Source organism: Strongylocentrotus purpuratus, unplaced genomic scaffold, assembly GCF_000002235.5.
Source record: "Strongylocentrotus purpuratus isolate Spur 01 unplaced genomic scaffold, Spur_5.0 spur5_scaffold_16, whole genome shotgun sequence".
NCBI lineage: Eukaryota > Metazoa > Echinodermata > Echinoidea > Camarodonta > Strongylocentrotidae > Strongylocentrotus > Strongylocentrotus purpuratus.
Genome location: NW_022145601.1, coordinates 8123660 through 8135629, shown reverse-complemented (window position 1 = coordinate 8135629; position 11970 = coordinate 8123660). Strand labels below are relative to the sequence as shown.

General features: G+C 38.8%; 1 protein-coding gene across 1 annotated transcript in view; it reads right to left on the bottom strand.

The window, feature by feature from the left end:
• Positions 1–5661: 5661 nt before the first annotated feature.
• The window catches only part of LOC115924485 (monomeric sarcosine oxidase-like), a 7137-nt gene continuing 828 nt past the window's right edge, over positions 5662–11970 (bottom strand). Inside the window, exons 2-7 of the mRNA XM_030986695.1 lie at positions 11317–11508; positions 10417–10627; positions 8420–8586; positions 7491–7680; positions 6493–6626; positions 5662–5897 (exon numbers count right to left, since the gene is read on the bottom strand). Coding sequence (XP_030842555.1) covers positions 5726–5897; positions 6493–6626; positions 7491–7680; positions 8420–8586; positions 10417–10627; positions 11317–11508 — 1066 coding nt within the window. The 3' untranslated portion in view covers positions 5662–5725. The remainder of the gene's footprint in view (positions 5898–6492; positions 6627–7490; positions 7681–8419; positions 8587–10416; positions 10628–11316; positions 11509–11970) is intronic.

Here is an 11970-nt window from a genome sequence, read left to right as displayed (position 1 = left end):
GGCACGCGCGCTAGCTGTATGTGTAGATTATAACCGTACGATTCGATTCGATACGTTTGCGCGCGGAACTGTTCGATGGTAGTGGGTATACGGTGGGCGTAATGAGGGCGGTGACCTATCTCGCCTTTCCCATTGGTCCATTCTTACCTCTGAACTTCAACACCACCCCTGGTATTAACTAGGCGTTGTGGCGTGCGCCTGTAATCCAGCTAAAAAGTGGAAGTTACAAACTGATTCAGCCGAGGACGCAGGTTCGAAACTGAGTCACGTCTTTCGGATGGTGACGTTTAAAGGTCGGTCCCAGACGTAAATAATCATATCTGATTGATACACGTCTGTAAAAACCCAATACACACACACACACACACCTGGTATTACGTAATCTAGTGTAGGGACCTTGCAATAGGGACTTTTAGATTTGCGTGGACTGATACGTGTGACGTCCATTCAATGCAGTGCATTAAAAGGACGTCGATCGTAACAATCCACGTTGTCGTTCGGCAAATTTAAAAGTCCCTATTGTTTCGATACTGCGGAGATGGATGGGAGGGGATGTAGAAACGAATTTCAAAATTGTTTGTACATCAAGAAAATCTGGTATCTGTTGAGTTTAGAGTTCACTAAGATTAGTGCAAGACAAAAGCTTCTACGTGCACTGTGTATTTCAAATTCTTTTCCAATTTCATTTCATGATTATTATTTATTCGGCAAAGACAAAATCAAGAAGTTGAAAGCTCAATATTTTCCCTGCTACCTTTTTATTCATTTTTATTATAGATACAGGGCCAGGATTTTATCAGAGCCCAACGTACATCCCCACGAATATTGCAATATCACTGAAAATGCATATTACCTTATATCAAGACAAAACATAATTTTCAAGTTGATTTTGTTATCATCAACTGCCGCTTAACATAAATCATGTATTTCATGACCCTTCTCTCTCTTTCTCTCTCTCTCTCTCTCTCTCTCTCTCTCTCTCTCTCTCTTGCTTTCTCTCTTTGCCGATGCCGATGGGTCTTACTCAAGTTCCTTTCTATTTAATTATTTTCCTCTTTGTTCTTCTTTGTTCTTTCCTTTTTTTAACCCTTCACAATACCTAAATTACTTTAACACCGGCACATTGTGGAATCAACACAATTTTCTATAGAAAGATGTATACTTTGCTTTTAAAAAAAAAAATTAAAAAAAATGTCGCACGCTTTCGTAATGAACATACAAATTACGAAAAGCTTAAGGGGTAGTGAGCACCAATTTGTTTCTTTTTTGGCCCTCGAAAATGTTTTAAAATTGCTCCCCCCCCCCCCCCCCCCCCCCCCATTAGGTCCCTATTTTCTTTCTTTTTTTAATCAACATCAACAACAGCAACAATAAAATTGGAGAAAACAAATATTATTTTTTAACACCTGGATTTTCGGCAAAATATATGATTTATTTGTAAATAGGGCATATGTGGATTGAGTTTCTGAGACTTCATTAGATCAATGAGGTGTATTGTATTCTTTTCACTTGTCTCTTTCTGGCTCTCTTTCTCTTTCTCTCTCTCTCTCTCTCTTTCTCTCTCTCTCTCTCTCTCTCTCTCTCTCTTTCTCCCATTGGGACTGAAAAAGTAATAATAAATCAGGGAGGTGAGACTTTAAACTCACATGCCCTGAATAAATGTAATAATGTTTGATATACAGATACAAACATAGTTCCTGTCGGCAAGAGCCGACGTAAAGCTCAGTGTTTAGGGCGGGTTTCGAGGGAGTTAGCTTATATGACCATGATGACACCCACATAAACTTATCTTATTCATGTCTGGGGCCGCAAAACGGCGGGGCTCGGGGGGGGGGGGGGGGCTTGCGCTACCCCCAGGAAAAGTATATTAAAGAGAAAGAGAAAGAAAGAGAGAAAAAAGAAGTGACTTGCCAGTGTCACAAAATAATGAGGTATCAAAATAAGCTCATCTGACCGTGATTAAAATTAATGCCTAAAACCCCTGAGCTTCCGGTACGGGGCTCTGTCCCCTGGATTCCAAGTAGGGCCTAGGGGGGATCTAGGTCCCTCCAGAAAAAGAGAAATAAAAAGAAAGAGAGAAAGAAAGGAAGAATGGTGACCTGCTAGTCTCACAAAATAATAAGGTATCAAAAAATGCTCATCTGACCGTGATCAAATGCCAAAACCCTTGAGCTTCCGATACGGGGCTCTGTCCCCTGGATTCCATATAGGGCCTATAAGGCGGGCCCCTGGATGCTCATTTGACCGTAATTTAATGCCTAAGAAAAGACCGAGCTTCAGGGGCTCAGCCCCGGGAACCCACTCCAATTAGTGACCTGCCAGTGTCACAAATAAGGTATCAAAATATGCTCATCTGACCGTAATCAAAAGCCTAAAACCCCTGAGCTTCCGGGCGCTCCACCCTTTGGCCCCCGCCGGGGCTTTACCCTAGACCCCAAGCCGATTTACTCTACGCTCTACCTGATTGTAAATACTTTAGCCTTCCCCCACACACTTTGAAAAAACGTTCAGCGGGTACTGCATGTAAGAGTGGTGGTGATGGGGATTTTTTTTTCTTTCTCCCCCCCCCCCCCCCCCCTTCCAAACGCTTTTGCTCATTACGCTACTGCTTTACCATTACGTACCAATATTTGGTTCGGATGATTTCAAATCCTCCCTAAGAAATTAATGGATCCGCGCCTGTGCTCATGTACATCATTAGGATTGATTAAGCCCTACCCGAAGGTAAGAAGGGGCTAGGTTATGAACGCATTTAAAGGCCGGGCTATTTGAGGTCTTAGTACGCCCGGGCAATAATGCCCCCCCCCCCCCCATAAGATATCGGCCGTGAAGCGGCCGATCTCCGCGAAAATGTGCATGCATGTCAACTGAATTGTATAGAATACTATGATAATTTCAATCTTTTGAAAAAATTCACTCATTTGCATATTTATGGTAATTTATGCAAGTAAGGTCATAAAAATCACATTTTTACCCATAAATCATATATTATTCATATTTAAGCATTCTTTTTCACTGCATATATTCATTAGACCATTCTGAATAATAATACGACAAAAAAAAATGGAAGAGCCAGCTTATTCCTTATGTTATCCCTTGTTTTGATAATTTCTTATGTATTTCATTTTTTTTAACTTATGTATTTTATTGTTTTTGTTGTTTTATTTCATTTCTAAGTAAAATTCAACTATTTTGACTCCCAAAACAACCACCTAAACTTTAACCAAGACCCAATAACCAATGTTTGATCTGTTTTTTAGGAAAAATGAAATTTCCATATGTTTTGTACACAAATCACGAAAATGAGCGATTTTCGAGCTGACATGCAAAGACAAAAGGTCACGTGACCTTGTAACCGTAGGTCCGATTTTCAAAAAAATTCTTTTAGAAGTTGCGCAAGACTCCAAAAAAAAAAGTCACCGAGCGGCGGGGCGCCATCCATATGCGTTCCCGAACAATCAGAAAAATCGTTGAGGGGGGCCATGATGGCGAAGATATGCATGAAGGGATCGAGGGTCGTTTTCTTTGATGCTATGTCACACAGATCTAAGTAGTAAATATTCGAATATCCCTGACCTGATGCCGGCTATTGATAATAGAACTGAATAGCGTAGCTTCCTATTCATTGATACCATAGTAGGGAATACCACGCATAATGAATTAATAAACCATTTTTCTATTCATTACTAGTACTATATAGGTCAAGCAGCTACAAAGTGGGCACCACTTCACATCGGCAGTTTGAAAAATGAATAATAATAATAATATAAAAACTCACTATCTTATTAGGTACAAAAATATAGTTTTTTTTTTTAACGAGCAATCTTGACAACATCGGACTTACCCCAAAAGCATAACAACAGTAATTTTGAATTTTTTTGTAAAGTCATTGACATTAGAAAGGGATGAGATATAGGAGCGAACTAGATAATAACAGTTAAATAGCATCAAATTTCAATTGTGCATCAAAAGTTGTAATTAAAATCATAAGAAATAAAAAGCATTTGACTTGAGATGAGTTTTGAATATCATTCTATTTATTTCATAGAGTTAGAATAACATTAAATGCTTTCAAAAGCATCAAGTTTTGTGACCTTCTTACATTAATATCACATGCATGATTCCATAATTATCATTCATTTTGTTAAAGTTTGCAACAATATTGTATAGAGGATGTACTGTAAATACTGAAATCATACTTGAACAAACAACAAAATGATCACTCCCTGACCTTTCCTATCCAATACCCTATAGTTAATTTGCCACTTATGCGAATAATAAACCCGATGGCCTACCCCTATATCTTCCACCCCCCCCCCACCCCACCCACCCTCCCCCTCTCCCTCTCCATCAATTAATGCGTCATGCCATTGGAATGACTATGTACACTTCAATTCAATTCAATTCAAAGTTTATTCAACACTCTTCAAAAAACATTTAAATCATACAAATACAGAATGGAGTTATAAAAAATAAAAACACCCAAGAAAGTGATAACAAATACAATGGCAATTTATAAGAGCATTTGGGATAGGCAGAAAGGAGGGAAGTTCCTTTTATAAAATCCTACCCCTAAAAACATAAATACAGGAAAACGAGAAAAAAGGAACAGCACAAAAAACAAAGAACATATTAAAACTGACTATCATGCACGATCAGAGTATAACAAAAATGTCAAAAATTTGCCCATACTATTGATACTGATTATTATACTTGTTTATATACAATATTTTAGCAATACCATATAATTTGTTTAAATGGAAAATAAATTCCACTGAGCAATGTTATTATTGTAATCAAACAGGTGATTGTATGCATATGTTCTTTTTTGTAACGAAGTCATTAAGTTTTGGAATGAAGTTGAAAGGAATATAAAGAAATATTTCATGTCTAATTTCAATTTCAATTTGGCGAAACAAAAGGAGGTTTGTCGACAAACCTCCTTTGTGAATTTGGGCCATTGTGTTTTACCTATTAAATTTTCGTTTACAGATAGAAGAAAATATTAGAAAACCACGTATATCCCTCCAGAAATGGAGGCAAATGCTAAAGATGTGGATATGTTCATATTATTATAAAAAAAATAAAGAAGAACTGGGGGTGTTTCATAAAGCTGTTCGTAAAGTTACGCATGACTTTACGAACGACTTATATATGAAAAGCCAAATGGATGCTCAATCATTATTAACTGCATCAAATAAAGTTGAACTGTGCAGATGTAGATTAACATTCTTATTATAACAAACATTTTTAATGCAAAGTATATTTTGTGCCATAATTTAATTTAGGTTATTGGAAATATCAGGAAAAACTTTGGGCATCCTATCTGGCACTTCATATACAAGTCATTCGTAAAGCCATACGTACCTTTACGAACAGCTTTATGAAACACCCCCTGAAATGGTTATTTTACACACACAAAAGACTATACTCCGGGGTTGGACGATCTCAGTCAGTAGCGTAGCACTAGTGGGGGGGGGGGGGCACTGAAACGATGGGGGAATCGGTCTTACTCGACAAAAATAATTGCGAATTGAAAAAGGTACTGATTATAAAGGGAGAGTGCGGGAAGCGTTCCGGGAGTTTTCTTCCTTGTTCTTCCCCCTTCTAACTTCTCCTTTCTCTCTTGTCCCGCCTTCTACTTATATATTTTTCATCCCCCCTTCTAGATTGGGGGGGGGGGAGATGATCCTGTGTCCCCTGTAGGTACGACATCGTTGAGTGTTCAGAGGTAGGAGGGTAAGATGTCGTCTTTGACAGGCACATCTAACTTGAAGCAGGGTGGGTAGCTAGGATCACTGATAGCCGGCCTCTTCATGGTGAAGGACGAGATGTCATAGGTTGTCCTCCCGTCTATCGCCAGTTGACTCAGGATCTTTCCGAGGACCGGGGCCATTCTAGGTATAGCAAATGCAAACATTTGATAGATTTCAGACGTTCATATAGCTTCACATCCATTATACTTGTATTTAATTTACTTGGCATTGATAAGGTACTTTTTAATTTTAGACAGATGACAATATTTCTCTATCTCTCTGTTTATCCTCCTTTTCCATGTTTTTCTTCCAATTCCTCGTTTTCCATTATATTTCTTTGCCTTTTGTCTTTCTTCTTCTTCCTCTTGCTGTGCTCCTTCTTTCTCCTTTTTCTCCTTTTCTCTTTTTTCTCCTTTTCTTCATTTCGAGATGAAAGCGTGGAAACGCAAAGAGACCCATTAAATATGGTTTTCCGGTGCTCTAACATTTGCTCTATAGCGATAATCGCTCTTTTTAAAGTAGGGTAATGGTTAGGATCAGGGTATCGGTTTAAATAGTGTTTATTCCAAGGCTGTACTAAAGATTAACTCGGTAAAAGAAGGATGCTGACGAAGCAATTATCGCAGGAATATTTATCTTATAACCCCACCACCCCTTTTCCCTTCATTCCTTTCTTATCACCCCCCCCCCCCCCCACCCACCCCTTGGGGGCCGGGGCAAGCGAAATTTAACTTACTTGTATGCGTGGGCAGCACCAACAAACACTATTATATCACGATGTCCAGCCTCCTCGCATGTATCCATTATGTAATTTCTGTCAGGAGTCAGGGCGTACAAGCACGTTTTGGTGTAAAGGGTTGGTCCAAGGGCCTAGAACGCGATTAAAAATTGAAAACGTGAATGCAATATGATTAACATGAACTAAGGTGATCAGAAATAAATCATGTTTTCAATCTTCTACATTTTTAACGAGATGTGAGGTGAAGTGATGGAATCATGAGAGGACTTTGGCATAAATACGAGTTTTGATGTAGTGAATCAACTTCCATCGCAAGACAGGAAGGCGTTTCTGATTGGTCAAAGTTTACAGCGTGTTATAGGTGATTTCCGTATTTCTTTTACATAACAGGTTGTTTAATTCGATAACCCGTGATGACGATCATCATCATCATTACCATAATCATGATGATGATCAATATCATAATCATTATCATCATCATCATCATCATCACCATCATCTTCGTCGTCATAATCATCATCATCATCATCTTTATCATAATCATCTTCATTATAGCCATCGTCATCATCATCATCGTCATCATCATCATCATCATCAGCGTTGTACTGATTCTATGAATTATTTTTAGACAGAAGAAACGTATGGCTCCTCTGAATCCATCTTAGTCTTAGTGAAATAAAATATTAAAATAATGTTAATAATCTCCTACAACCGGGCGGATATTTGTCTATATTATTATCATAATTACCATCATCAATATCAACATCAATTATGATCAAAATCCTCGATGTTTAAATTATATTCTTAGTGAGATCAAACATTAAAATAATGTTAATAATCCGACCGGGCGGATATTTGTCTATATTATTATCATAATTACCATCATCAATATCAACATAATTATGATCAAAATCCATGATATTTCAATAATATTTGTATCAGTATTGACTACGAACTAAAAGGGTAAACGGATAAAGTATAAGGGGTTTCATCACCCTCGGACACAGCTCCGCTACGTAGTTCCTCTCTTTTTTCCTCCTCCTCTCATCGGGGATAAAAGTCCTGGTATGAGGGGTAATAACAGGTCCTCCCAGATCGAGTCCCGTCTTGAACCCTGTGTTGCCGTGGATTGGTATGAAGTAAGGGGCAGCTGGCAACCCGGTGTGAAGGAAGACAACTGGAAATCTTGGGGGAAAGAGGAGGGGGAGAGGAGAGGGGGGAATAAGAGGGAATCTGAATCAGTAACCCCCACGCAAACCCACTATGTTATGTTTTATTTAACGAGATTTGAAGAACGAACGAAATGACTTGTTACCTGTTCTCGCATTGGAAAGTAGTGCCCCAATATTTTGTTACCTTCATTCTGCTCCGCCCCCCCCCCCCTCCCACGAAACAACCACGTTACCTACTTCTGCCTGTCAACATAATCTATTCTTGTAAACTACATATTATCAAAATGTCTTTTGTTAACTCGCTCATAATTCACCCGTTATCTATTAATCTATCCATCCACCAATCTACCAATCCATCAGTATCTATGAATTTTCACAATCCACATACAAACCTGTCTTTTCTAAACTCGTTTATTTGAGGGTTTGCGAAGTAAATGACCTTATATTGTGTGACAGTGAGTGGATCTTTACTCCTATTGATGATGAAACACCATTATCCCTTTATCCATCAGTCCATCCATCCATCCATCCATCTATATATATATATAAATATATATCTATCTATACCTACTTATCTTTCCATCTACCTATCTATCTATCCATCTACGTATCTGTCATTTCATGTAACTATCCATTTTATGTATCAGCCCACTCCTCTATAATATCCTCTATTATATCCTTCCATCTAGCTATTCATTCATCAATCTACCAATCCATCTATATATCCATCCTTATAAATCATATGGACCAACCTGTCTTTCGTAAACTCGTTCATGTGAGGGGTCGCAAAGTAGGTGACCTGTTCCTGGGTGACTGTGATTGGTAGTTTTAGTCCTATGGATGACAGGACATCGTTAGTCCAGGCTCCCGAGGTCACTATCACCTTCTTGCAAAGGAAATCTCCCTGACTTGTGCAAACCTTATCATATTTATTTTCAGACGAAAAGATGCAAAGAAAATAATAGTGTATTGTTGCAAAAAAGGAGGAAGCAAAACAAGAGAAAATGAAGGAAGAGCAAATATCGAAAACGGAAAATAAAAAAGAGAACAAAATCAAAGAAAGAAAAAAGAAAGAAAGGAAGGAAAAGAGAATAAAAAAGAAAGGAAGGAAGGTAAAGAGAATAAAAGAGAAAGAAAGCTTGCTTGTAACATATTTGTCAGGACTTGGATCCGCCCCTGTATGCATGTTTTATTTTATTTTGATTTATTTATTTTACTTCCTGAAAAATGTACTTTTCAAAGAATTGACATATTTAGTAATTTTGTGATTGGCTGAGACTCTAACTATGTACCCAATGGCGTAGCGGGAGTCCGGCCATTCATAGGATTTCAACAGTCATTCTTCATTTTAAAATACTGTAGTATCTTTTTATGGCAAGGACCCACTATCTGGAACAAACTACCCCAAAAACTCAAACAGTGTTCATCTTGAAAAAGTTTTAAGCATAATCTACAACTTCAACTGATGCGGAAGCTTTGAATAATTATGTTAACCGCACCTCTCTATGTGTGTAATAACCATCGTATTACTTCTTTGTCCCTTTTCTTGTGTTAACTTTTTGTAGAATCATCCATCCATAATTTCTGTGTAAATTTTTAGATGATCCAACAACTTTGTAGTTTCCTATGGTGTATTTTCCATTTTATTGGCTTATCGATGTTTATAAAAAATATTTTATTGTATTCTTTAACTTTGCATGTTTTTATAAAAGTGGTGAATGAATTCAATTCAATTAAATTCAATATAAAGAGCTGGACAAACAGATTTACTTTGTTATAACGAGTTATCTCATTATAACAGAGCTCTCACTATGACCCGGCCCCCCCCCCCCCCCACTCAGTGTTATTTAGGGTACGCATATGCTCGTTCCCTCTTTTTGAAAGCACCCCCTATCTGAGGACTGCCAACATTTCCGAACCCCCCTTTCGCGGGCTTTTCGCGGGCTTTTCCTGCCTTGGAGACCCCCCTAAATCATGAAAAATGGTCAATGTACCCCCCTTAATTCGGAATAATTTCTTAGGAGTGCAAAGAGATGAGAGAGAAAAAGAAAAAACACCCCCTTTTTAAAGAAATCTCCGGGTGAAAAGTCAAATACACCCCTTTTTTTTACAATTCTCGGGCCGGACTTTGTCGCACGAAAAGTACCCCTTTACCGGACATTTTGGCAACACGCATGCGGTCATTTCGAACCCTGAGTGGGGGGGGGGGGGCGGGCACTATGAATATGACTGACAAAGAAAGCGGACAAAATATACAGTTCCTCAGGTAGACAAAGGAACATCCCTTCACTGCTATTATGTAAAAATGTGTAGAACAGGTGTCACATGCATATTCACCTTTTTACATAATAGCAGTGAAGGGATGTTCCTTTGTCTACCTGAGGAACTGTATATTTTGTCCGCTTTCTTTGTCCGTCATATTCATAGTGTCTCTATCTCTTCGTTAAAACGAGTTTCCTCTCACTATGAATATGACGGACAAAGAAAGCGGACAAAATATACAATTCCTCATTCTACCCTCAATAATTGCTGTGGTAGACAAAGGAACATCCCTTTACTGCTATTATGTAAAAATAAGTAGCACAGGTGAATATGCATGTGACATCTGTTCTACACATTTTACATAATAGCAGTGAATGGATGTTCCTTTGTCTACCATTATTGTTGAGGGTAGAATGAGGAACTGTATATTTTGTCCGCTTTCTTTGTCCGTCATATTCATAGTGTCTGTATCTATACTCTTGGATACCTTTGTTTGATTGCCCTCCTTGACGATCCTCAAAACGGCAGCGTTTTCCAAGATGGTTGCCCCATGCTTTCGGGCTAGTTGGATGTGGACCGCGTTTGCCAGAGCGGCGTCTATAATCCCCGCGTCCTTCTGGTAGAGGGAGATCCATTTGGGTGTGGCCGAAAACTGGGGGAACTTCTTCCTGATGCTCTGCCCTTCGTATCTCTCGAATCTGTATGGCATCAAACAAGTTACTTTCAAACTTTCTTCAAGTTTCTATCTTTTTGTTTCCCCTCTCTTGCTCCCTTTTCTTCTCTATTCAAGTTTATGTTTTTTCCTTTTTTTCTTGTAATTATTTACTTGTAATATGTCATACCCGAATGCCAATGTTCTTTGTATTAATGATCTACATGTATTTATATTCATAATTTACCAATTTCATTGTACTCAATTGAATAATGTTTATAATCATGTTGAAAATGTATGTATTATATCATTCCAACCCTTTGGTTAATACGAATAAATAAATATATATAAGTGAGAGGATCAATTGAATAAGAGAAGACAATATTGTAAATCAATAAACAATACTATGTTTTGTTTACCAAGAGTTGCCTCATCATTATAAATACTGTTCTCCCTGAAGGACGCGTGCCCCCCCCCCCCCCCCAACAAAAAAAAAAAAAAAATCAAAAAGGGAGAGAGAGAAAGAAAAGATGATCCACGTGGGAGTGGCCGTAAACTGAAGGAAATTTTCCCGGATGCTTTCCTTTTCGAATCTCTCATGCAAGAATTTCCAAACGTTCCAAAAGATATACATTTTAAAACAAGTTACCAGGTTTTCTAAACAACTTTAAATGTAAGTTTTAAGCCAATAATTCAATTTAATCTAATAAGAATTGGCTGAATGGAGGTACTTACTCGACATTTTGAGCCGTCATGGATTTGGCGAATTTCTCCAAGCACTCATGACCGGGGGTGCCCCTCTTGGCGATGTCCAGTCCTCCCGTCGTGTAGACTAACTGCATGCCAGACTCTCTCTCGGCCTCTCCCCATGCTTCCTTTGTGTCTTTGGCCAGGGGGATGTACTCACACGCACTGTAGGACAGACGCCTGTTGTGATAAACAATTAACGTACGTAAATATAAAATGGAAACTCGGCGACTTTGGTTCCCGCCCCCCCCCCCCACTCCGAGAACGGACGGACCCCATGCGTGTTGCCAAAATGTCCTTTTCGTAACAAAAGAAAAAGGTCGACCCGTATTGACTTTACACACCGGATTTTTGCTGAAAAGGGGGGGGGGGGGTTGCTGAAAAAGGCTCGTATACAAAAGAAAAAGGTCGAGCCGTATTGACTTTACACACCGGACTTTTGCTGAAAAGGGGGGGGGGGTGCTGAAAAAGGCTCGTATACAATAGAAAAAGGTCGAGCCGTATTGACTTTACACACCGGACTTTTGCTGAAAAGGGGGGGGGTCGGTTGGAACACGCATAATTATATGCGTACCCTAAATAACACTGAGTGGGGGGCCGGGCTTTGGGTTACGCAACGGATTGCTATTTCCACCAAATTTG